The following is a 27,302-nucleotide window of genomic DNA, read 5'->3' as shown; positions in this document are numbered from 1 at the left end:
ATCTCCAAGCAAAGGTTTTAGTCCATTGTGGCCCAGTAATTCACCTCACATTAAAAATGAAACTTAAGCTTGTCTGCAGAACTGTAGCAAGACTGACCAAGATGTTTATGAGGCTATTGAATTTAAACTCCAGGTTTGTTTTCTATTTCATTCTCAAATTCTGCTAACGCAGCACTAAACCCGCATGTCTGAAAACATGCGACAATCTAATACGATCAATTCTGTGTTCCCAACAAAATACAGAAAAAAAGAACAATTTTAGAAGACACCTTCACACATGAACTTATTTCCTATCTTCTTAAGTATCTTGTGCTCAACAAGTGGTGTCACAATTAGTCTTAAGAAGGTATTGAAGATGTTTATTCATCCTCTTTTCCACCTTTTTGGGGAAAAAATATCCATCTCTCCAAGGAAGGATGATTTTGCAGCTACAGAAAAAGGGAGCTTGACTACTTCTTCAAGTAGATTATCTGCATGAAGCAACACAAAAAGGCACTTGAAACCTGCACCTTAGCTGTCTGCATTGTAAAATGGAAATGTTAACATATGGTTTGAACAGGAGGCTGGACTAGGTGACTTCCTGAGGTCCCTGCTGACCTGAATTTTCTGATGATCCTATTTGCTTTGAGACACATAAGAGTGAACGAGAAGGGCACTCAGCTATTACAGGGTTGATTACTGGTGAAAATCTCAAGTAAGTATCCTAACATTTGCAAGATTTTAATGCACAGCTTTTTACTAGGTATATATGGGGGGAAAAAAACCCAACCTGTCAAAATGCTCGCGAACTTTGTGGTTTTCACAAGTGTCATCTATGAGAGACAAAGGAAAACAATCGTCATCCTGTTCTGGATGATATGGCAGAACCTGCTGGTTATGTTGGTTATTATAAAGAAAACAAACCAGTAACAAACAAAACATCCAGTTTTACTACATATTTTTTAAGTGGCACTATAAACTTGGAAGGTGTTTCACGGAATATTATGTGCAAGTGAATTTACCAGGCAGATTAAGAAAATACATTTGCAGATAGACTGATGGCAACAGAAAATCATGAACAACAGAAAGAAAAAACACTTTTCATCTGGCAACACAGAATACCAAATTTGTTGTCAGTTTTTCACCATTGATAGAAGTGAGTCTGTTCAGCATTACTGGGTGTTTTTCTTTTATACTAATGTTAGCATTTCCTAGAGGAATCATTCCCTTTCTCTCTCAAAGCAGCGATGCCCTTTCCCAAAGTCCAAGGTTCTAGACTCTGTATTTTCAAGCCCCTTCTCTTTAAATCGCTAATCAGAATGAAATTCTCAGTTTCTCCTTCTCTTACTATCATTTCACTTAAATATCAAGAAGAAAAAAAAAACCACAAATAATCCTTCAATTTCCTGCTGTGACATAATGTCAAGTCTCAGATTAAAGAACAATTATTTTTCTCAAATTAGTTTGAAGTGTAACTGTGCAGATGCGAATGCTTAAGACAAACACTTATGTGCACTCACAACAGATCCTCTAGGAATAACAAATTAAAAAGCAATACCAAATCCTCAAATCTCCATTTTGTATAAATTTGATTTCCCAGCATTGGCCTTCCCTCACCACTTTTTTCTGTTAATTCATTTCATAGAGTACATGACCCAGCTGTGTACCTATACAGGGATGTAACAGAACATAAAATACTACAACCTCACTATGCAGCGTAAGCCACTGCACACTCCCATGAGTATAATGTGGCTGCAGGTATGGCAGTAAAAAATAAAATAAAAATTTAAAAAATTACAAAAAGTTGCTAGCAGATAAGATGATTATGTGTATAATTCAGAAGATTACTTCTTGGGGTAAAGCTGGGTCAACAATCTCTTTGTATTAAGACAGGTCCTCTTCTGAGAGTACCTCAGTTGCAGCACGTTCTAAAAGCATTAACATTGCAAAAGCAGTACAAAGTGGTACCCTGCAGATGGTCTCAGTTTCTGCTACTATTGTTTTCAATTTTCTAGCAGATCTCTCAAATAGTGGAGTTGTGATTAACTTTGGACTGCCAGGAAATGAATACTACTAGTCTTAGTAGTTCATAGTATTGCTTACCAAACTTGCCTCTAATATCCTATTAAAAAAAAAAAAAAATTAAAAAATGGGAAGAAGAAAAAAGAAAAAAAGGCTTAAAACAAAACACAACAAAAAACACCAACTCTCCTTACCTTGCTGGAGGCACATCAATATTTGAAGAAACAACCTTGCGCTTCTGTTCCAGAAGGCAAACCGAACGAGTGTTTTCCTTTTCATACTCATGAGCTCTGTTTGGTTTTTTGGTCTCTGCTGTTTTTAAATCTTCCTCCTTTGTGGTGAACAGGAGAAACTGTTGGTCTGGCAGTTTTTGACTGATGTCACTTTTTACATCCTCCTGTTGAAATGCAGGGAAGGTCATTTCACGCTTGATGCTGGCTGCCTGTAAAATTGAAAGCAATTATTCAATTTTCCTCTAATTCTCCTAAAATGGGGGGAGGGGAGGGGGGGAACCCAATGCCCACAGGCATTTATTTCTAATTAGTTCTTTGAATCAGAGAATACCATTTCTTTGCCCTTCAAAAATTCTGAAACTGCCACTAATTTCTCAACAGTGTTGGAGAAAATAAGCAATTCTTGTCCATTTGATAAAGCAGTTACCTCTTAATGTTAAATCAAAAACATATTTGAATTGGAATATCGGAAACTGCAGTCTGTACAACATATATTTAATGTACACACACACATCTGCACTGCATAATTATTCAAAGAAATCCTAGCTGTCCTCCTCCTAAAATTCCAGGTGAGAAGTCAGAATTTATCCAAATAAAAGGCAACCAAGAAATTGAAGCGCTTCTGACAACTTACTGGATTCTTTAACAGCTGTATTTGTAAATGATGGTTTCTCCAGGAGCAGAATAATAATAATTCACTATGATCCAACTCGGCTGCCAGAAGGCAAAGGGGAGCAAGCGATACCAGCAGGATCTCTGTAAGGAGCCCATTCAGCAATAAGAAGCACGGACACACACAGGAGCGATGTCAGGCTGTCCCTTTGGCTGCCAGCACTTCCCAGATCTTTAGGTCTGCTGCTTCCCATAAGCAGCGACTCCCTAAGCAAATAAGTATCTTATAAACTACCTCTCAGGAATACAATGTGTTGGTGTTTATACAGCAAATGCTTGCAGGGTTGCAGTGAAGAGCAGGGAAAGCCAACGGAACCAAGCCACTCCATCTTCTCAGCAAGAAAAACAAAGCTCAGGACCTAGATTTCCTTCTGAAACTCTCACCGGCCGTGCTTCCTCAGCTTCACAAGGCAGACCTACCTCACAGGCTGTTGAGAGCCTCTCGTTCTGCCATACATCTGGCCAAGCGCCTCCAGCCCCTCAGCCTGATAAGGTTCCTCAGGTCCCTGCCTACCAGGAGCATCTGCTAATGGGTTATTTCAAGTTATCTGTGCTTTTCAGATGAGCAGCTTTAACTGTGAACTTGCCAAAAAGTCCAGAAGATGCACCAGGGAGGCAACCCTTGCACCCAACCCAAGCAGCCAGGCAAAATATAGCCCAGCAAAATGGCTGCTTGTCCCACCTTGAGTAGAGGTACTTCCACACCACCTCGGAGAAATCCAGACACCATCTAGGACTTGGTAACTGGATTTTTAGATGCTTGTAAATTACTCCTGAACTTTACAGTGGAGAAATCTACAATGTGTCACCCTCTGATAGCAACAGCACCAAGAAACTGAAAATCTTATGTAAATTCTTCCCTCACTTCTCCTTTTCATCATCCAAAAAAAATTTACATCAATGTATGTGTGCATATATTTATGCATAAAAATCTATAAAAAATATATTCCTCTCTTCACAGATCTTCCTGTCTATAGCTTTCATACCTCAGCAGATATAAAAAAAGGATTCAAGCAATCTTAAGTTCGCGGGAAAGACAATCTTGCCAAGGTAATTTTGCTTTGTCCAGTAAAATATGCAACATTGCTAACACATAAATATTTAGAACAGATTACTTAATTGTCTTATTCTACTGTTCCCATGGAAGGGCTTCTTTTAGCAGTTGTTTCAAGAACAAAACTAGAATTGTTACTTTATGAATGTAAATAGTAGAAAGAATTAGTCATTTTACACTTCTTCACACACAAACAGATGACACATTACCAAAAAAATCTTCCTGGAAGACAAAACAGTCAGCATGTGATCACACAGAATTAAGACAAGACATATAAACAACATAAATTTAATTCTGATTTAATGATATTTTTAAAAAAACCCTCAGATTTACAATAAGCTTTTTATTGAGTGAGGACCTCAACAGATACTGAGTTGCCTTCAATTTTCACGAACATTGACGCAGAAGTGATGCACTAAAGCAAACAAAAATAATTTAAAAAAAGCCTGAAAACAGCCAAGTTCCTATATCCAGCTGCTAGAAATTATATAATGCCAAACACAGGTGTATATGTAAGACTTGAATTCCATCCTCTCCATTGCCATATGGTCTTCCATTGCATGACCACATACCTTTTCCTTCCTCCCCAAGATTTCCACCTCATCCGGTGCAGAGGACAGTGCTGTGCAGGGCGAGAGCAGTTACACCCACTGTGCACAGTAGAGTGCTGGCGTGCACATGTACAAGGCAGGACCCAGCACCCTCCTCCTTGCTCTGCACAGCCCTTAAAGAAAGCACGGAGAGCACAGGAGAGATGCAACCTCCCTCCTTCCCTACTCTCCAATACCAGACTGAACATGGTATTCATCAGGATGGCTTTAATTTTTTGTAACCCAATAAATCCTTGATTTTAACAAAGAAAAAAATCATTGATTTACGGAACTGTAATATTTTACTCCATTTCAGCAAGCATAGTGCGCCATACATGATTAAGTTTCTTTACAGACCTAAACAGTGACAATAAAAAAGGTTGCAGACTCAGACTACAGCTGTACAAATAAACCCTAAAACTTAAAAAGCAGAATACTTTTACTGTGATACCAGATAATCTATTCATAGATATCAAAATTATTCACATCCACTTCAAATATATTCAAATAACAACTTAGTTTTTACATGCTGACATGCCATAATTAATAGCTGACCCCATGCAAGCATATGGAAGTGAGGACTGACAAAAAACATACAAGCAAGTGCTCAACTTGCAGACCTGCTGCCAAGCAGTTCAGGTCCTTTGGCTAAATGACCAGAAACAGCAGAAGACCAAATCCAACGCTTAGACCAACTCTCTTCCTCCTCTCCTTCAGTTTTCAACAGATGTTTGGAAATACTAACCTCCTAAATGTTCCCTTGAGATCGACTGCAGAAAAAGAACCTTTTCTGCTTTAAAAGCAGGTGGTCATGAGGGAAAGCCAAGAATTTCCCTTGGTGGCCACTCTCTGGTAGCTTTCTCCTGCTCCACAGGCAGTTTTTTCTGCTTTAATTGATCCATGTCTATGGCAGCCATTTCCACTTGATACACCTGCCCTATCTGGAAGGGTACAGGGTCTTTTGCTGGAAATCCAACCACTTACACAGGCAGCCATCGACGTCGGGAGTGCAGAGGGCCACAGTCACTTCACTTAGTAGGTTCCCTGCTTTGTGGCAAACACATTGATTAACCACCAGGACACCCCTGTTTTAAAGCTCTGCTTCACCATCTCTCGCATTTTGGAGATATCAAGAACAATTTCCAATATATCTTTCCAGATAGGTTAACTTTTTTGTCATATCTTATCAGGAACTTCCCCCCCCCCCCCCCCCCCCCCCTAGATGCTTTATATTCTTTTAACCACTTTGAGACTTGTGGTGGTCCTCTAAGTCCATAACACATTTCGGCAAAAAATTCATGGAAGGTCTAGTCCAAGCAGACCCAGCCGGCCTTGCAGCCGGCCAGATGTTAACACCATAAACTCAATTTATTTCAGCTTACTTCCAATACTTTGTATTTCCCTCTCCTTAGCTGGTCTCAAACTCCATGATTACATCGCTCCCTAATGGTTTGCCCTTCCTTGTCATCATACCTCTGTTATTTGCCGCTTTACTGCCTCCAGTACTAACTGCTGATAAAAACTTAAACTTTTTTTCCATACACTTGATTAATTATCATTCATACAAGCCATTTTGTAATAGGCTAACTTTTTCCATGCAACTCATTGCATATTTTCACCCTTAAGCCATGAGCCACCTTCAGCGTAATTTCAACCAAGTCCTTTGCAGCCTGGCCTCAGGCAACCAACATCACTTGGAAGTTTAGTCACTGAAACAGGAGTTATAATTTTATTAATGCAAATTTTAAAGAATAGCTTTGCTTCTGTCTGCAGTTACCCGCACCTGCCTTTGGCAACTTCCCTCCCATCACCATTGGGCAAGGGAAACTTTTGATGTGCCACTGCTTGGAAGTGACAGATCAGTACTACGTACACCTTCCTCACAAAAGTCAGCTCTTTGCACAGCCCCACAGCTGGGGTCTGGTCTCGCTTTACTCCTTCCACTGCCTTGCAGCAAGCACTGGTCTTCCCATTAACTCTCCTCTGAGTTTTCAGCACCTAATAACACAACCATTTCCACAAACTTCTTCAAAGGCATGAGATGGGTCACAGAATGTTCTTCCCTTGCTGATTTTTCAGTATTTTAACTTGCCAAGCGCAGCAGCACAGTGCTGTGGCAGCCCTACTCTGGCGGACCAAGACAGGTGCCACTTAAACCAGAGAGTTTGGTAGTCTTCCTGCAAAAACTAGAATCAGTATCTTGCTTTTGTTTCTAAGCAGAAACTATTAAACAAAAAAAGCAAAGTGTTTTCATTTCTGTTTTGAAGTTGTCAAGACAATGGTATATATTTAGGTTGAGGGGTTTACTTTCAAGCGAAAGCTCTTGTTTGATTCATTATTATTATTATTAAAGTGATGAAGTTTAATACTCCTGCAACAGCTGAATTATTACCACAGTTAATATTTTCAGCAGTATATTAATAATTTTTCATTGCAAAAGCCATCTTAACCTGCCTATAGAAACTTGTATTTGGTGGCATCTTGTCATAACCAAGTTGTTAATTCTGAACTCCACATGGCCCAATCAAGACCATGCATTGCAATGGAAGTCTTGCCCAAATTAAAGCATGCTCAACATCAGTGCAAATTTTGAGGAATTCAGAGGAATAATTCTTTCTATAGAGGATGTGCAGACTGCAGTTTTTCAACAGCTTAGGCCTTAACTTATCTGCAGTCAATTCTTGTTATGCCCAAAACCACATCCTGTTAAGATGCTCACACTGCAGTCAAACTTCAGTCTTCTCCAATTTCAGTTGGAATTTCAGCTTGAAATTTGCCCTGAATGGCAGAAAAATTATTGATCAGACAGCTCAAGTATTGAATCACCTAGTCAAAAATCAGCAAACTCTAGAACAGATAGACCTATCACATTTATACGTAAATGCATAGACTTATGTTTGACAGACTATATATGTCATCTCTTGAGTACAACCTGACTGGGCTTTAGCATCTTCTCTTGCTTCTGGTGCTTAAAAACTGAAATTACTTATTTTTAAGCAGTTTGCTAGCATTTAACAGGCATTAAGATGTCTGTTTCCTATACAATGGAAAGTATTAAACTCTCAAGAATATTAACATCATTTACCTGTATGTGACCCTAATGCATAAAAATGTGCCTTCAAATGTAAAAACTGACTCCCACCTATGTTCTTTCATATTCCCTATATTTTTGTGCAGCACCTGTGCATCCAGGTGGGCACACCAGGAACACAGATCTCATTTTTAACAGGCTTTGTGAGGGTCTACACAGACAGATGGCAACAGAAAAAAAATTTGAAAGAATTGCCATGCCACATACCTTGCCTACTTTGCTGACTGTTTTATAAACAACTCAGGGGCTGGTTTACCGATGAGAAGTCGGGCAGTGGACGTGATGGAAGTACACAAGCAAAGAGCAGCTGCCCAGCACAGAGCGTCGCTGCGACTGAAGCAGAACTGCTTCCAACCCTGTGACTCAACCCAGCATCTTCAGTGAAGCTATGCTGATTTACAGCAGGTGAGGAAGATCTGGCCATACATGTGATGGCATCTGCCTGCCAAGAAGCAGGTAAGCAAACAGGCGAGGCTTGTGTCATGCTCTTGGGGAGGACGGCAGTGAGCCCAGCAGGCTCCCCTGATCTTCTGCGGGCCACTGGCTAACTCCTATTTCTGCTCACATTGTCTACTGGGATTCTGGAAGGACTTAGATATCTGAGCAAGTCCCCTCCATGCAGTTTGAATCCTAGAGGCCTGGATAAATTAATCTTGCAACTATGGCCTATTTTGTACTATTATACTTTGTTCATAGATGAAAAGCTCATTCTACAACAGCAGCAATATAAGTACCTCTAAACCCACTAAAAATATTTTACGAGGGTGGAAGGAAGTATCTGTACAAAAGCTGACTGCATCCAAAACTCCCTATTAAAAAACCCCAAACACTAGCAGGAATACACTTTGGAAAACTAGCTGCTTAAAAACCCCCACTTTATCTTAATAATTCTGATGCCACTGCTATGTTCCCATTTTTGTACAAACTTCCTTTTCTCCCTTAACTTGTAAAGCTATACTTCCTTTACTTCAGCTGCAGGCTACCATAACTGGACTTAACCCCAGTGTCACTTCATTCCAAAACCAAGACCACTCACAAGCCACACTGGCTGCTTTCCAGGTTGGGGGGAGGCAGGAGAGGGGGGAACACGCTAATTAAAATACACATTAAAAAAACCCACCACCACCACCACAGTCACCCAACACACCACTCCAATTCTGGATATATTTGCACTGTCAATAGATAAATAATTTTAACTTAATTGTGAATCCTAGCCTTATGTACAATATTAACACTATATAGCTGTTAAAAAGAACACAGTTCAGATGGAAATCAAAAATCCTCATCCTGATCTACTATGTAATCAGTTGGTCTAATTCTATCAAAAAGCTCTTTTGATTAAACATCAATTAAAACCCACCAACAGCTACAAGACAGTTTAGCACCAGCCAACCTGATGTATAACTCTTGTTTTTTATAAACAGTTTTTTCATTCTGACTTTGTGACCATCTCTTTCTGTTTTCTGAAATAGATGTAAGCATGCCAAGTGTTAGGGACAGCCAATAAGAGTTCCATCTGGTAAGAAGACAAAAGTCACAGGATTTTTTTTTTTAAACAAGGCTTTGGCAACATTTTTTATCCGCTACAGAACAAATAGGCAGCTCAATGAGCAAAGTGAAAGAAGGAATCAATATATTATTATTGTATTAGTATATTAATGGAAAACAATAATGAAATGGATATATTTAACATGATATACATTTTAAAAGTTCAGCCAAAACATGAGCTCAGTAACTGCAAGACTGTTTTCAGGCCAGCCTGAACAGCTAGGCTATGCTCTAGGGACAAGGATAAGCCACTACTTTTCTGAACAAGAAAGAAATTGGGAGTAAATTCACAGCAAAATACAACAAGCAGCAATGAGAAACACCAAACTTATTAGCAAGGTAACGCCATGCAAGTAAAAAAATATTTAAATTAAAACCCAGAAGGACAAAGGTTTTGGTTTATTCATACTGCTTTGTACAGTACTTCCAGTTCAAGTTCCTGTAATAGAGATTTTTATGTAAAAAGACTCTAATTTTTGCCATCCCAAAACAGCATCCTCACTGAAAGGGAAGAATGCATTGAATTTCACCAGAAATCTCTATTCATACTGGAAGACAAAGAGAAAAGACAAATTCTCATAATGATGCTTGGAAATAATCTGCCATGAATTTCAATGTATTATTACATTTTCGAGTATACTTTGCATTTAATTACTCACTTTACCAGTGGTTGCTCATTACACATAAACCATGTCAATCTAATCACTCTAAGCATTTGTAAACTGCTGTTCCTCTGTAACAATACGGAAGATAATGCATTTTAAGGTCACTGTAAGTGCTCTTTACAATATATAGTATGCATTAATGTATAGTAATGTAGTATTATTAATTTTCAACAAGGGTAGGACAAAGTCCTATCTTCGCAATTTGACTGAATATACAAAACCATCCACAGAATATGTTTTCTAAATATTAAAATACAAATCTAAACATTTTTGTTATCTGGATTCACAATATGGTGTGAGGCAGTAAGAACTGGAGTCAGCAAGAAGTTTCTACCCTTTCACCATCATATGTACATCAGTTCTTGTCTGGCTAAATACAACTCATCTACAGAAACCACGCACCCCAGCAGCAGCCTAAGGTGTTTCTGAATTATACAGCATCTACCCAGATGAATGACAGAAACTTTCACTTCCACATTCGAAATTCAGTACCCATCCAGGTACCTGTTGTATCTAAAATGAAACAATAACTAACCTCTGACTTCTGAAATTCTGCACTAACTGGCACAAGAAGTATAGATGTCATTAAAATTAGACAGAGAGGTGTTACCAAGATTACAGGCAGAGACAGTGAGGAACACTGGGAATCCATGGCCCTTCCCCTACATGATTTTCAGGTCTAAACAAAAAGGATTCAGAGGTATCTGAGCCTTTTTCTTTCTACCACATGAACAAAGGGATCAAGATGTAGAAGTATGGCAGCTTCCTTTCCCATCCCATTCACAGCCATAGGAAGTTCCTTACAGAAAAGTATGGGACATGACTTCTAAGATAATCAGACACTAATTAGTAACAATTACCAAATATTAATACTAATTGTAGAATGTGTGCATCTTCCAGATTTGCTTGTAATGTTTAAGTCTCCAAGAAGCTGAAAGACAGGGACAAGGAGCAGAATGAAATCCCCATAGTCCAGGAGGAAACAGTCACCTGCCGCCCCACTAGACATAGGTGGAACCAGATGGGATCCACCTGGGGGTACTCAAGGGAGCTGGTGGAAGAGCTTGCAAGCCACTCTACATCATTTATCAATGGACTGGCTAACTGGGGAGGTCCCAGAAGACTGGACGTTAGCCAATGTGACACCCATCACCAAGAAGGGCAGGAAGGAAGATCCAGGGAACTACAGACATGTCAGCCTGACTTCGCTGCTGGGGAAGGTCATGGAGCAGATCATTCTGAGCGGCACATGCAGGACAGCTAGGGGATCAGGCCCAACCAGTATGTGTTTATGAAACACAGGTCCTGCTTGATGAACCTGATCTCCTCCTATCACAGGAGGACCTGCCTAGCAGATGAGGGAAAGGCTCTCGATGTTGCCTGCCTGAGAAACTGGCTACTCATGGCTTGGATGGGTGCGCTCCATGCTGGGTTAAAAGCTGGCTGGATGGCTGAGCCCGAAAAGGAGTGGGGAATGGAGTTACACCCAGCTGGTGGCTGGTCACAAGTGGTGTTCCCCAGGGCTCAGTATTGGGGCCGGTTCTGTTTAATGTCATCATCGACGATCTGGAAGAGGGTAATGAGTGCACCCTCAGTAAGTTTGCAGATGACAACCAAGGTAGGTGGGAGTGTTGATCTGCTTGAGGATAGGAAGGGTCTACAGATGGATCTGGAAAGGCTGGACAGATGGGCCAAGGCCAATTATATGAGGCTCAACAAAGAGAAGTGCCAGGTCCTGCCCTTGGGTCACAACAGCCCCATGCAGCGCTACAGGCTTGGGGCAGAGCTGCTGGGAAGCTGCCAGGGGGAAAATGACCTGGGGGTGCTGGTAAACAGCTGGCTGAACATGGGCCAGCAGTGTGCCCAGGTGGCCAAGAAGGCCGACAGCATCCTGGCTTGTATCTGCAATAGTGTGGCCAGCAGGACTAGGGCAGTGACCATCCCCCTGTACTCTGCATCGGCGAGGCTGCACCGTGAATGCTGTGTTCATGTTTGGGCCCCTCACTACAATACAGACAGACATTGAGGGTCTGGAGCACAAGGCTTATGAGGAGCAGCTGAGGGAACTGGGGGTGTTTAGCCTGGACAAAAGGAGGCTGAGGGGGGACCTTATAGCTGTCTGCAACTACCTGACAGGAGGCTGTAGGCAGATGAGGGTTGGTCTCTTTTCCCAGATAACAAGAAACAGGACAAGAAGAAATGGTCTCAAGCTGTGCCAGGAGAGGTTTAGATTGGATATTAGAAAAAAATTCTTCACTGAAAGGGTGGTCAAGCATTGGAACAGGCTGCCCAGGAACGTGGTGGAATCATTAAGTGTTTAAAAAACATGTAGATGTGGTGTTAGGGAAATGGTTTAGTGGTAGACTCAGTAGTCCTGAGTTAGCGACTGGACCTCATGATCTTAAAGGTCTTTTCCAACCCAAATAATTTTACGAAATAACACTGTGCTCTCCATTCTGTATATGCTGGGCATGCAAATGGATGACTTGCAGTCACTATTCTGCAAACCTGGCTAGCTGGCTTCAAGTGGATGGCAGCCCCCAGCCACGGCATCTCTGGAAGGATCTCAGCAGGTCTTTCAGCCCTGTTTTCCTTTTTTTTTTTTAAATAAAACAAACCCCTGAGAAACACATTGCCTCTAAACATCTTAAAATTAAGAAGCTAGCTTGGAAAGCCTTAAACAGAAGGGAAGTGGAGGATCACAACTGCAAAAAACAAGTTCATGTTTCATTTAGCAGTCCTGTTGCTGCGCTTCAAGCTTTGCTAAACACGCTCTCCATTGAGTGCCTGGGTACTCTACCAAGCTAAAAACAACTTGGCTGGCCAGGAATGGCCAGCCATAATTTACTTCCCAATTACTGGTTTCACAAACAATGAGTTTAAAATGAACTAAACCAATTACCTACCGCATCTTCTCGCAGCAACGTACATGCCTGGCCACGCAAGCAGGAAGCGTGCCTCCCAGGCAGTAGGTTCCCTGCAGTGAAAGCAGCACGAGCAGCGCCCAGTACTGCTGGAGCAAACTGTGGCCATGCACAGGACCAGAGAGGGACTAGAAACATGTGCCCTGGGCTGGCCAAGGAGCACTGAAGGACAGAAGACATGATACACCCAGGTCTTGCTGGCCGCCTCTGGGAAAGTTTAAAAAAAAACTTAAATAAAACCAAGCATGCTCATGTGGAGTAGCAGGGAAGTTCAAACAAACTTTTTTCTTCTTATTTCTGTTACATGTAATTACAAGCCGTAATTAGTGAGCGCCATCAAATCAGGTGTTCTTACTGCATTGGCTGAAGCTCTCAAACCTGTTCACGGTATTTTCTATGGTATGCCTATGAACATCTATTTTCTCTAAAATGGTGATTTTTCCTACTTGTAAGAATGTAAAGAGGGTCCTAGAAGCCTGTGGCAAAGTACCTACTGTCTTTGCTGTCCGCAATTTTGATTCTGCTACTCTCTTTGCTGTCCGCAATTTTGATTCTGTCTACGTTCAAAAGCTGTACATGACAGCTTAAGTTTTCAGTAGCTTCATACAGCCTTGTGTATGGACTGTCTTATGGACAGAAATATCCATCTGGCCTTTATTTCCAAATTTCACGTGCAAATAAAATATCTTTCGTTTCAACTATTTCAAGACCACTGCTGAAGATGTATGAGAAGCTCCACTTGTTTCTCTTTTCACTTGCTGGTGGTTTGGGATCAGTAAGGATGGCAGCAGTTCAAAGCAGAAGGGAGAAACACCATCACTTCTTCTATCATCTAATTCAGGATGAAGCAAAAATCAGGCCATATAAGAGGCAGTGGGGAACTCCCCACACTTAGCAGAAGATGGTGGAAAGGCTGCCTCACTGCTCCTCAGTAAGAATCCCTTGTGTTCACCTGCACTTGAAAGCCTTCCTCCTCTGTCTGGATAGACACACATAGCAGAGTATGTCTAGTGAAAAGAAAAACAGATGAGCTTTATTTTCAAGATCTCTTGCAAATAAATAAGGTACAGAGATGTGTGAGATTTCTAAGGGTGAAAACGACTGTCTGACTTTTGAAGCAGCCCGCCAAGATGAGATGCTGCAGATCCCAGATTAGTTAAAAGGGTATGGAAATATAATCCATTTGCCTTAACATCCTGGAAATAAAGAGACTTTCCTCTTCTTTTGTTTGTTTGTTTAAATAATGGGTTTTCAGTGAAATTAAACCAAGGTAGTTCACAGACGCATCCACCTGTTGTAACTTCTGAATGAAATAGGTGCTGTGAATGAAAGCTTCAAGGGTCAGTGCTGATCCCTGAAGCTGAGACCCTGCAGAAGATATTATAAGATCAGAATTAAGCATACATCCTTATCTCCTCTAACTTATCTTGAGCCTTCAGAAGAGATGAACAAGCAAGGAGTGTTGCCCCCACTTAAGAGATTCTCTCAAATCTATGTTCAGCTCCAGAAACAACATTTAGCAGTTTTCCTGTTCAGAGTGGGAGAGGTGCCAAAAAGGGAGTTTATTTTTGGGTCTGACTATGCAGAGAAGTAGTATCACAGAGTTTCATCTCATTATCCCTGGAAGCAATGGAACAACACTGGTAGAAACCCACAGAAGCCAAACGTGACTGTCTCTTCCTCAGCCACTCCAGAAACCAGCCCTCTATCAAACCGCTTTTGATGGATTTGATTAACAATGCAATGATGTCTCATGGGAGAAGAGCCTTCACAAAGAGCCTGAAGCACAATCAAGCCCAGATAAGTACAGCCCAACCAAACAGCTGCTGTCCTCTAAAGGAGGTAGGCTTGCTCCCTTTCTCACCCTCCTTTTCCTCCCTATGCATGCCCTAATTATATCATCCTATCTTTTCCTCTGCACCATCAAGATGCTTGACAAGCCCTTCCCCAAGTCACCTTAACTTACTGAAGTTACATAGTGTACACTCTCTGCTGCATGTGTTTCCTGCTGTTCCAGTAGTCTGCAAAAGCACACAATGAATTCTGGCGCAAGCCCAAGGTAGCTAGTGCATGGCTGGAAGCTGGAGGAAGGACAGGGAGAGGAGTGCTTTACCCTTTTTGGAACTAGTGAAACACTAAGTCACCTCACCATGGCTCCACAAACTCCCATCTGGTTTTACCCAGTGCCTGGGCACAAAGCATATTGTGCTGCAAAGACTGCTGCTCCTGCAGAGGGACATACCAGCATGGCAAGAGAAACATCTGCAAGGCCAACCAACCAACCACTTCTCTCCTGCTGAGAAAGTAAGGACAATTGTCTAGAACAGTGGTGGCCATGCATGTTGAAGAAAAATATCACTGTAAATGCTTAGCAACCACTAGGTTCACCCTTATTAATTTTTCTGCTTTTTCCATATAGTTCTGTAAGCTAGATGAGAACCACTTTCCATGGCCTTATGAACCACAGGCTGCAGAGGAACCACCACTAATCTAGACCTAAAAGCAGCACAGCATTCTCTTTAGAAGTATTTTAAAGCAGAAAAATCAGATTTTTTTTTTCCCTTTGGCAGTACTTACATTTGTCACAATTACATCAAAGGAAGAGACTTGTTGAGAAATACAAGGTCAAAAGCACTGTTGATCCAAAGAGAGTTCTTTCCACTATTTCAAAGGGATATGCATGTATACATAAAAGATCAGGCTGGCTCAAATGTTTAGCTGGCCAATTTTGCAAAGTCCAGTTTATAGAAGGTGATTGTACAATTTTTTCTCTATGTCAGTATGATGCAGGCATTAGCCACATCATCTGCTGAAGCACAAAAAATGTAAGTAACCATCCAGTCTTATGAATGCCTGTCCTAATTGCACTGCCCATCTAAAGTTCCAGTAACTTTTTATCCACTATGTTAGAAAAATACACGAAAGATGGTAAAACAATGAGCTATATAATGTCACACTTTAATATCTAATCATTGAGGCATTTTACCTTCCCTCTGACTCTGTGTCCAGTGATCATAAAGATCTTCTATAGTATGAAGCAATACTTAAAAAATTATTAGGACTGGTCTGGAAAGATTTTAAGACTAATGGATTCACCCTTGTGGTTACATAGTTGGGCTGAAATCCCAAATCTGCTTAAACTAGCAGGACTTTTCCATCAACTTCACCTGAGCATTTTAAGGAAATTTGATTCTTTATGTTTTGCAAAACCACCAATAAAGATATCTGTATTTTTATCCAAAGTTCAAGCAACAGAAGTTGTTCAGTTTCCTGTCTTCATTAGTTTTGCTGTCAGACAACAAATACCACCCACACATGTACTTTTTAATACAATGAGACAAATGTCACCACAATCATTATTTGGGATTGGGAAAGTTTGGCAAGGTGGCAGAGCGGTGAAAGTGATCCCATCACTGATTGTTCAGCAACAGCAGTCACATTAAATTCCTACATGCTCTGCTCAGGAACACGCTACAGTGACAAATGTCAACACAAGTTCATGAAATTGAAGCTGATCACCATATATTCACTTTATATTTCCCTTTCAATTTTCACAAATTAAAAAAAATACTAGTAAGAATTTCTCTCTTAGCCTACTGTCCTGTAGTCTTCGGGCTGGCCTCAAGCAGCAGGAATAGTCAAGCTACTCACTATTTTTAGAAAGCAGTAATCAAATAAATCACGTAAATTATAAAGCCAATGGGCACTCCAATTCTGAGGGGGAAAAAAAAAAAAAAAAAAGACAAAAGAATCATTGCTCAATTCACAGCAGTATTTACAGAGCAGACACCAGCAAGGACCAGCATGTTCCCTACTGCCCAAGCACCAAAGCTCGCATCTTTGAAACTGGCACAGTCTGGGGCACAGATTTATCATACAGTCTGCTAAGATCTCTCTGGTGCTCTCATATCACTGGAATTTCTAATCTTGCAGCTGGGAAAACACAAGAGTAGGCCTCAAGGGTTCAAAACTGCAGGACCATTAGGCTTCTCCATAACCTTGGCACAGAAGCAAGACTGGAAGAGCACAGGGTCAGGAAAGGCACAGATGGTCCATGCGTCTGTACTTGTCACAGGGCGCATTACAAATGTTAATTACCAGACCATGACAAGCCCTTTCTCAATACGTAGTTTCCAGATGAAAAAAAAAAAAAAAGAAAGAAAGAAAAAAAAAGTCACTTCTGTCTTTAAGAAGGAGGGCCCAGGGAACTACATGCTGGTCAGCCTCAACTTGATTCCTAGGAACACGATGGAACAGCTAATCCTGCAACCTATTTCCAGGCACGTGAAGGACAAGGAAAATCATTGTGAGCAGTCAGCATGGCTCCACCAAGAAGTCACACTTGGCTAGCCTGACGAGCTTCTAGGATGAAATGACTGGCCTGGTAGACTGCGGAAGAGCACTGGATATTCTCTATCAAGACTTCAGGAAGGCTTTTGAGGCCCTCTTTCATAACATTCTCATAGACAAGCTGCTGATGTATATGGCTGTATGAGTAGGCACTGAGATAAGCTGGAAGCTGGCTGAACAGACAGACCCAGAGGGTGCTGATCAGCAGCACAAAGCCTAGTATGAGGCCAGTAAATGGTGATACACTCCAGGGGTCAATACTGGATCCAGTCCTGTTCAAGATCTTCATTACTGATCTGGATGATGGGGCAGAGTGCATGCTTAGCAAGTTTGCAGATGACACAAAACTGGAAGGAGTGGTTGATACACTAGTCATGCTGCCATCCTTGACAAGGGACCTTGACAGCCTAGAAAAATGAGCCAACAGGAACTTCATGAAGTTCACCAAGGGGAAATGTGAAGTCCTGCACCTGGGGAGGAAGAACCCCAGGCACTAGTACATGCTGGGGGCCACCCAGCTATAAAGCAGCTTGGCAGAAAAGGTCCTGGCATCATGGTAGACACCAAGTTGAACATGAGCCAGAAATGTACCCTTAGGGCAAAGAAGGTGAATGGTGGTGTCCTGGGCTGCACAGGACAAAGGATTGCCAGCAGGTGGAAGGAGGTGATACTGTTCCTCTGCTCAGCACTGGTGAGGCCATACCTGCAGTGCTGGGTCCAGTTCTGGGATCCCCAGTACAGAAGAGACAGGGACATACTGCAGACGGTCGAGCAAAGAGCCACCAGAACAATTAAGGGACTAGAACACCTTCCTATAAGGAAAGACTGAGAGCTGGAACTGCTCAGCTTGGAGAAGAGAAGGTTCAGGGGGATCTTACAAATGTCTACAAATAGATGAACGGAGGGTACAAAGAGGATGGAGCAGGCTCTTTTCAATGGAGCCCAGTGACAGGACCAGAGGCACCGGGTACACACTGAAACAGAGGTTCCCTCTGAACGTCAGGAGACAGTTTTTTCATTGTAAGGATGACTGAGTACTGGCACAGGTTGCCCAGGGAGGTTGTGAAGCCTCTCTCCTTGGAAACATTCAAAAGCCATCTGAACACAGTCCTAGGCAACTGGCTCAAAGTGGTCCTGCTTGAGCAGGAGAGGTGGACCAGATGACAACCAGAGGTCACTTCCAACCTCAACGATTCTGTGATAAAGACTCATCAGCACCTCTCTATCCACCAGTACATACGGCATAACTGAAGGCAGACAACTGATCATTCTCAATTGAACTCATTCCAGACTGAAAAAAGTCTAGCAAATAAGAATCAAAACTGTTAGTGGCTCCACTGTACCTCTTTATTTTCACATCGTTAACAGTTTTCTAATACAATTCCTTTTATGGGCAAAGTGGTTATAGTTGGTCTGTGTCCCACAAACAACAAAAAAAGTACATTAAAAATCCTCAGCAAAGTACTCCCACTCATTCTTTATTATGGGAGAGTAGAGAAAAATTACCATCTTATAATCTCACCACCCCCAGCTCTGCCTCCAGTAACCCATACTATGTAAGCTTTTTTTTATTTTTAATAAGGAAGAAAACAAAAATATCCCAAGTCTAGTTGTGCAGTTTCCACACCAACTTCACTAGACAGGTTTTCACTCAATGACTGTAAGAAACTGAATGAAGTTTGAAATTTAAAAATCAGACAGGTTTATATACCTCCAAAGAAATGGCCAGGCTGCTGGTGTTTACCTGCTTCTCTTATTTCACTCTTTAGTTGTTCCCCACTGTCCACCAGTATCCATTAATTATCCCTCTTGTTACTCCTCAACTTTGCAGAAGAGGGTAGAGCAGGATCATGCTTGTTCTGAGTTTGCCCACAGCCTAGCCTAATAGGTCCCTGCACCAAGATCAGAACATGAAATCTAATGTTCTAATAAACAGAAGTATTTATAGAAGTATCTTTAACATTATTAGTCTGAAAGGGAACATTTCAATTTACTTTTAGGTTAGCATGCAAGTTCCTAACGTGTCTTAGAGATCTCTCCACCACTAAGCAAATCTGGTATTTGAGGTCTGCATTTTGCAAACTGCCTGTTAAAGTATATTTGCACACACGTATGAAAGCTAAATTAAATAGCACTTCGCTAATCAAAGGGGAAAAAAAAAAAAGTTTGTTTTGCCCAAGATGGGCCTATAGTCCATTCAAACAAACTGGAAGTTTGATTTGAAGGACAACAATGAATGCACACTAGGCTTTAGAAAGAATGCAGAGAAAAGGAGCAGAGAGTGAATTCAACCCAGCCAAACAACACACATTAGTAACAGGCAACTGGCTTCTTCCAGACAAACTCTGAAGATTCTTCTTCATCCTATCTATCACACAGATGTCTCTATCTTTTTTTAAAAAAGACAAAACCCAACCCATAACAAAACAAATTGACAAAAATCATGTTCAAAATCATACTTTTTCCCCGGATTAACCTAGACTCCCACCAACATCTGTCATTCCCACTCTGAAACCTCTGGGACAGACTTGCATGTGCTCCATACTTCTGATCTGTTGCAAATTCCACTTCACAAGGGGGGGTGGGGTGGGGTGTAAAACTGAGCCTAGTGTGCTTGAAGTTGAAGTCTTGCTTACACAGCTTGGGCTTTCATATTCCTCCTGTGTCACAGCACAGCTCTCTATGCCTCGCTCTTCATCTGCTTATTTCCCATGATTTTGGGAGCTGCATATTTGCAGGAGGAAATCCATTTGTGGGAAATTCATCCTTCTGAACTACCAAGAAGTGCTCACAGACAAGCCAGTATCTGGAATGAGTAATTTTACATGGGCTTAGGGTAAGGCAGAGACCGTGGCAACATAATGCTTGAGGAACAGGAGTAGCCCCCACAATCAACTGGATTACAATTATCCTGGGTTCAAACTCTCAGCCTGTAGGCAGAAACTGGGCTGGAAATAAAGTGGCAGCTCAACTGGGCTAAATAGAAGAAAGCACTAACCCCTTTCTATTCACAACAGTAGAGAAAACATTGCAACATGTTGGCAAGTTATCACAAGCCCATGTTCAAAACCAGCTCAAATCCTCAACCATAGTGCTCTAGTAGTTTACAGGCAAATTAGCATAGCTCTGCTACTTGCACTGGGACTTGCTTGTAAGTACCAGAAAAACACAGCATCACAGACCACTGACGGACCCTGCTCCAAAACCTTCTCTCCGTATCACTGAAACCAGCTGTTTCCATGGAGTGAATTAACCCCTGCATGGTACTAACATGGCTGCTTGTGGAATCGGAACCAAGCTCCATACAAAAGATGAAATAAACAGGACTACAAATTAATCCACGCTTCAAGACAAAGTACTGGTAATTACGCTATTTATTCTTTTTTCATCTCATTTCAAATGGCTGGAAATCTAGATGCAGCCAATGCAGCAAGTATGAGCTGCACAAAGTTTCACAAGCAAAATGAGGTCTGTAAAATCAGCACCTTAGTGTTACTCAGATGAAAGAACTAGTTTTGCCAAAATAAGAAATCCTAGCACTTCTCAAAAAGGCTGTCAAAGACTCTCTGGCTACTCTGTCATTACCCACCAGCTACACACAGCATGCTCTTGCCTCTTCCAGCATTATATTAAAATAGACAGAGGAAAAGAGAGCAACAGAAGTGTTCTCCAGCATCCTCCACCTGGACATCTATGCAGCTAGAGGAATACAAAAAAGCAATTTTTTTCTCTTCCCCATGACCAACAGTCTCTCTCACTCTTTTTTCACATCTGTTCTCTTGTCCCAATACTAGAAATTGTCTTTTAAAGTACTCCTTCCTCTCTCTCTACCCTCAAACTTAAGTGTGAAGTTCAAAACCAGACTGCCAGTGGCACAACCACACAGGGGACTTCTTTCTGGTGAAGACAACACAGCTATAAGACCTGATGGTGCAGGTACTTTTTTCATCTTGACCAGTGGACCAAATTCTCTTGCACTTTTAAAATATATTAATTACACTGCAGATCCTATGATGCATTCATCCATGTATCACAGGCGCTCCACAGAAGTAACTTTGTGAAGAGCCCGTGAAACCGCTAGTTTTAAAATGCCATTCCACCTAATGGGACAGATATTAAGTGTACATGTACACCATCTGTATCTACACCACACACCAAAACATTGTGTGCTGCTTTCTAGTTGCATTATCTGGATACCATATACTGCAAAAACAGCACCTGTACCACTCTGCTTTCACGTCTGATTAAATTCTGAAGCTCTTCAGGATGTCTCTTATTCTGAAGGGTAATGGACCCTGCAGCAATTGATGCCCTCTCCCACCAGTGAGCACCCCTTCAATTCCCTTTGCTCCCAGACCCTAAGTCGGAAGGCCAGGTCTGAGAGTCAAATGTTGCTGACCCCATGCGCCAGTTCCCTGGCAGGAATCCTGTCTGACAAACCACAAGCCAGGCTGTGCCAGTCCCATTACCCTCCCGTGGTTTTGCAGTTGGACCTCTGCATTCATTTTATGCCCGCTTCTCTCACATTTAATTGGTTGCTTGAAAATTACCTGGAAGAACCCTTAGCTTAAACTTTATGTACTCCTCTGATAACAATCCCTAAAGAAATATATAGAAACCAAAGACAATTCCTTTAAAATGTTAAATTATAACAGTTTTTCTAGCTTTTAGTACTCCAAAGCATAAATAGTGAAGAGCAAGAACAAGTTATGACAATTACAAGGGTTTTTCCAAAGAGGGTAAATACCTGCACCCGGTTACCAAAGATTACTTGAGAGTTTATTACATAGACTATAAGTAGACTGACACACATTACTCCACTCATCTCATCTATGAAGCAGACCTACAATCCAGGGAAGCAAACACATGAAAGCACAATGTTCTTATATGCACATACAGTCTTAACTGCAAGGCAGAAATATCAACAACCTTTACTTACATTAACAGACCTACTACACAAAAGCATGTTGAGGGCTGACAAAGAGAACAGTAGACTCCAATAAAAAGAAAACTGTACACTGCCACATTATAGGCAGATGACACCTATGTAATCCAGTTGATATTTCAGATTACTGTGCTCCGCTTGAGAACTTCACACTTTTCCTTTATTATGTACAGGGGAAGTTTCTCTAAGCTTCCTCTATCACTTGTTCGTTGCCATGGGGAGACTGATGGGACCAGAAGCCCATTATGGTGCCCTTCATCCTTAGGCTACCAGTCAAGTGTCAAAAGGTCTTGTAGCAACAAAGCTGTCCCAGGCTGTCAGGCCTCAGTAGCACAGACAGTCTGACCCAGGCAGACAATAACCACATCTCGTTGCCTTTGACAAGACTTACTGAAGAGCTGCACAGACAGGGTCAAATGACCCAACTGCGTCACAATTACCCTGTCCCTGCTATAACAAACTTGCTCTGAAGCTATATGGGGATAACCTGTATTTCTGCTGCTGCTTTCTTTTAGGGATTTTTTTTGTTGTTTCGTTGGTTTTGGTGTGTTTCTTGGTTTGCCCCCCCCTCCCCCTTCTGTAGATACAGAGAAGACCCCAATGGTAACTACTAGGCCTATCCCGATCACTTGCTAAGTAAGAATCATTACCTGGATTTAAAAAAAAATGAAATAGTCAAAATAGATACCCTTTAAACTTTCATGCACATTTGTTTTCCCTAACTAGGATGTTTCCTAACCTATGACTCGAACACTGCACGGACCTACTCACAGACTTAACCCTACTATCCGGGTTAGCCCAGGAGAACGCTAAAACAGAACAGAAAAACCCTCACGATAAAATAATTAAGCCTAGATCTGCGGGATTTCAGCCTGCAAGCATGTTCAGCAGGTTGCTTCAAAACGCACCAGGCTCACAGGGCTGCCCGAGCACACGCAGATGGGATCCGCACCGGGCCTCTGCGCCGCACTGCTGCACTCGGAAACTTTTCACAAATCGCCCCCCCCCCCGCCGGGTCTCCTTAGCACGGCCACCGTCCCCCGCCCTCGCCGGAGCCCCCCAGCGCCCTGCCCAGCACCGCGCAGCCCCCACCACGCGTAGGCACGACACTGGTCCTGAAACAACCGCTGCGCAGACGGCCAGGCTGCACGCCCCCACCGCCCCCCAGCAGCTCTGCTGCCGCGCACTTTGCCCGCGGAAGACCTAATACTCGAACTACTTCAGGTAGCAGCAACTCCCCACGCACGCCCCCGTCCAGCCGCGCAGCTGCCCGCACCCGCCGCCCCCGGGAACAGCTCGCCGTCCTCCCGGCGGGCCGCCGCCGGCACCCGCTTCCTCTGGGACCGGCCGCCCCGCCACGCAGCACCTCGGCAGCGCCGGGGGCCGCCCCGCCGCCCGCCCGCTTCCACTCCCGCCGGCAGCCGCAGGCCGCCCGCCCGGGGCGGGCCGCTGCGGCCGCTCCCACCGCTCCCCCGGCCCGGCCCGGGGCACCGGCCGGCCCGGCCTCGCTGGCCCGGCACCCTCGCCCGGGCCCCTGCGGCGGCACCGAGCCGGGCCGGGCGGCTGCCGCCACCGCCCCGCTCCCGCCTTCGCCCTCCCGGAACGCACCTTCAGGCTCCCCCGGAGGGGGCCCTTGCCGTGGCCGGTCAGCGCCGGGGGGGGGCTCCCCAGGCCGCCCTCCTCCTCCTCCTCTTCCTCTTCCACCTCCACCACCACGTCCTCGTCTTCGTCCTCCTCCTCCAGCGCCGCGGCAGAGCCCTCCCGCCGGGGCGGCCTCCAGGCGCTCTCAGGCTTGGGGGGCCGGACCCCGTCCGCCTGCGCGGCCGCCGGCCCAGCGCTCAGCCGCCGGCTGCCCATGCTGGAGCGCTTGGCCAGGCGCCGCGCCTGCATGGTGCCTCCGCCCGCCCGGCCCGGCCCGCCTCCCGCCGCGCTCAGCCCCGGCTGCGGGCAGCGGCCCCCGCCGCCGGCGCGCAGCGGCAGCGCCGATCCCAAGGGGCGGCGGCGGCGCTCACCGGGAGACGGCGGTGGGTGTGTGCGCCGGACGCGCCCGCGCCGCGGCCATGGGGCCCCGCGGGCGCGGCGAGGCGGGCCCGGTGCCGGTGCGGCCGCCCCGCCGCTCGCCCACCTGCTCCCGCCGGCCTCCTCCGCCGGCCTGCCCGTCCGACCCGGCCCGACCCGGCTGTCGGGCGCGGCGCGGGGTCCGCTCCCGCTCGCCCTTCTTCGCCGCCGCCGGTCCCCGCACCAAAACCCGGACTGGATTCCCGCCGACCGCGGCTCCGCCAGGCGCTGCGCGGAGCCGCGCTGCCTGCCCCCCCCGCCGAGTTTCCCTGCGGAGCGGCGCCGGCCCCCGCCGCCCACCTGCGGCGTCGCGGGGAGCGGGGTGCCGGGCCGGCCCTGCCGCCCTGCCCCCGCCGGCCGCGGGTCTGCTTAAGCGGCGGGAGGGCCGGGGGTGCCCGGCAGCCTCCGCATGCGGGACAGGCTGCCAGGCGCTTCGCGTCCGGGTGCGGTAAAACGATTTCACCTCTCCGCAAAGCACATAAATGGGAAAAATGGAACTTTTGGGAAAAAGGCTGAGAAGAAACTGGGGGTTTTCGAGGTGAAAAATCGAACCAGAGCTGTCTGCACCCTGTTGAGGAGAAAACTATCTGGGATGGTTACAGAAATAATTTTCAGCTTAAATTGTAGTACTTCTGCACTTTAAGCTTTAAAATAGCTTTCTGAAAACTTTTTAAAATTAAAATAGTTTCCAAACAGTTTTAGGTTATTGCAGTCACCATTTAAATTTATTATAGGAGCTACACCATTTATTAAATCCTCCTGAGACTGAGTTATACTTAAGGTTGTCACATGCTTTTCCTAACCTCTTCCTCTGTAAGTTTTAAGTCTGCACGTACATGTTATCTTTGAGCCGTATATCTATTCTTTTCCATTTACAAGTGAATTACAGCAATTCCCTTTTCAGTGTTCGGTGCCTTTCACCCCGCACATCTGTTTTAGAGACATGCCAACAGGCCAAGTGTACACCTAGTATGTCAATACGAGGCTAAGCTTCACCTTTAACTCTAGGTTAACTTGTCCCTGTCAAAAAATAACATTTTTTTGTTATCATTATTAAAAAATAAGTATTTATTAATTTTGGAAATAGCATGCAGCACTTCCTATGCAAGAAATCATAGATAATACAGTACCCATTCTTAAAGAAATAATGGAATTCCTTTTCATATCAAACTGTGGAAGTTGTTCCAATTTTCTCAACCCAGCCCCACAAACACTTGTCTTTTGTTCATGCTTTGAAGGTTTCCAGAGACTGTGCACCTCTGGACAAGATCTGCAACAGCATTGCTGGCAAATTCTGGCATATCAGGTCTTCCAGCAGTGTTTCCCCACCCACCGAAAAGTGACATCTCCAGGTGTTTTACGTGGGCTTTGATCAGCTGCACCGCAATGTCAGGTCGGCCCATCTCGCAGCAGAACAGCAGTCAAAGCCCCTGGTATGTACAGCCACAAGATGTCACGTCTTTTTTCCTGCCACTGCATAAGTATTTAGCTTCCTGATACTTGGTTGGATGGATCAGTCACGGTTTTTTGAAGCTGATGTTGCATAAAAGATAGATATGCTTTTTAGTTTTATTCCTACACTGAATGTTCAGAATTAAGGTTTAGATTTGGCAGAAGAGTCATGCTTAGGTTCTGTCTTAAACATGGGATTCTACCATGAATTTAAATGGTATTCTCCATTCCTTCACACTTGTACCTCAAAGGCATAGAAATGGAATCATTCCAATACCTCTTAGTATTAAAATTATTTGAATACAACCTAAACCTAATTGTGATCTTCTGTAGTGGCCTGTGTTCACAGTTATCTAAATTATAATCACACTACTGATGGTTCCATTCTGCTGCATACTAGGATACACGCTGAGAGAGTTCCTTGATTTTTTCAAAGGTCTGTATGTCTTAATTGTAGCAAAACCAGAATCAAAATTAGAAATCATATGCACTGAAGGTGTTATCACTGACTTGGATTAGATGTGCTAGCCTGAACACCGCAAATAAACAGGACGGAGACCAAGGGATCTCTTGTAGAAAATAGTGGTGATACAGGATAGCTGGGCTTGCATGGACATGTCTGTTACTTCCATGACAGCTCACACTTTAGCCTCTATTTGAACTCTATTCAGCCCTTTTATCAGGTTAGTTCCTGCTGTAAGATACAGCTGACTTGAGGCCTCTTGCCCTGAGGTTTTGGTGGGTGAACAGAAAAGCAGAGATTGTTAAATGAGAATCAGGCTTTTAGTTGTCAGTTCAACAACAACTGTTTCAAAAATTACTAGTTGGGTTCTCTTGTTTGGGAGCATGGTGGCAGAAGGCAGAGAAGGAGGACCAGACAGGTTCTTAGGGCCACATATAACATCCCAGGCCTGCCTGCCTGCCTGCCTGCCTGCATTCAGGAGGTTGCTCCATCCTCCAGGATGCTGCCTCTTCTCCCCCAGGACTCTGGCAGGTCATGGCCCCTCAGCACTCAAAGCAGAGCAGGACGGCAGGTGAGCCTTGGAAAAGTTGGGCAGGATGGCAGAAGAGGGTAACCAAGTTCTGGTGGAAGGAGAGGAGGCAAAATAGTTTTGGAGTCAGGAGGGATAAGGAACGGCAGTCCAGAGTTCTCTGGGCTGATGGGCATGGCAATCCTGGGAAGGGGTTTAAAGAAGGATATTGACTTTTGATTAATAATCCGAGCTGCTAATGCTTTTTACTCCTGCTGGGTTATGAAATGCAATGAGAAGCCAGTGTTGACAACTCTACAACAGATTGGTTAAAGATTTCTAGCACTTCCCAGGCGAGCCAGATTGGAGCTGTAGTAAGAATAACTTCTCTCACAATATTTTATACAAACAAAAGATAGAAATGACTGTTTGCTTCATTTCTCCCAGTCTGTCTGATTTGCAGTATGAATGGAGCTGAAGCTGAACCCATATTGCCCTTTCAGTGCTTCCCAGGAAAGTTCAGTTATGGGTAAAGTTTTCTAAGGACAGTCAGGGAGTCCTAGGTACAGTCCTCTTCAGTATCTTTACATTCAGAAATAGTTAAGAGTCAAACACAAGCCATAATCCACTGTCACCCATCAACATTTTTTCCCCTGAGACTCAGTCTTGGCACTCTTGGGGTGAACTGCTGAACAATTCTGGCCCATAGCCACGTCCTGACATTGAGTAAATTCTTGTGATATACAGG

At 43.8% G+C, this 27,302-nt stretch overlaps 1 protein-coding gene across 2 annotated transcripts in view; it reads right to left on the bottom strand.

Moving 5' to 3' along the window:
- The window catches only part of ZNF704 (zinc finger protein 704), a 98,210-nt gene extending 73,922 nt beyond the window's left edge, over positions 1-24,288 (bottom strand). The window contains exons 1-2 of one of the 2 annotated variants that reach the window (XM_055799679.1): positions 23,682-24,288; positions 2,196-2,443 (exon numbers count right to left, since the gene is read on the bottom strand). In XM_055799679.1, coding sequence (XP_055655654.1) covers positions 2,196-2,443; positions 23,682-23,963 — 530 coding nt within the window. In that variant the 5' untranslated portion in view covers positions 23,964-24,288. The remainder of the gene's footprint in view (positions 1-2,195; positions 2,444-23,681) is intronic. The other variant, XM_055799678.1, reaches the window with a different exon arrangement.
- Between the last annotated feature and the right edge of the window lie 3,014 nt (positions 24,289-27,302).

The sequence above is a fragment of the Falco peregrinus genome, chromosome 3 (genome assembly GCF_023634155.1).
Source record: "Falco peregrinus isolate bFalPer1 chromosome 3, bFalPer1.pri, whole genome shotgun sequence".
NCBI classification, from domain to species: Eukaryota; Metazoa; Chordata; class Aves; order Falconiformes; family Falconidae; genus Falco; species Falco peregrinus.
Note: the sequence above shows the minus strand (reverse complement) of the source record. Positions and strands in the feature narration are given on the sequence as shown.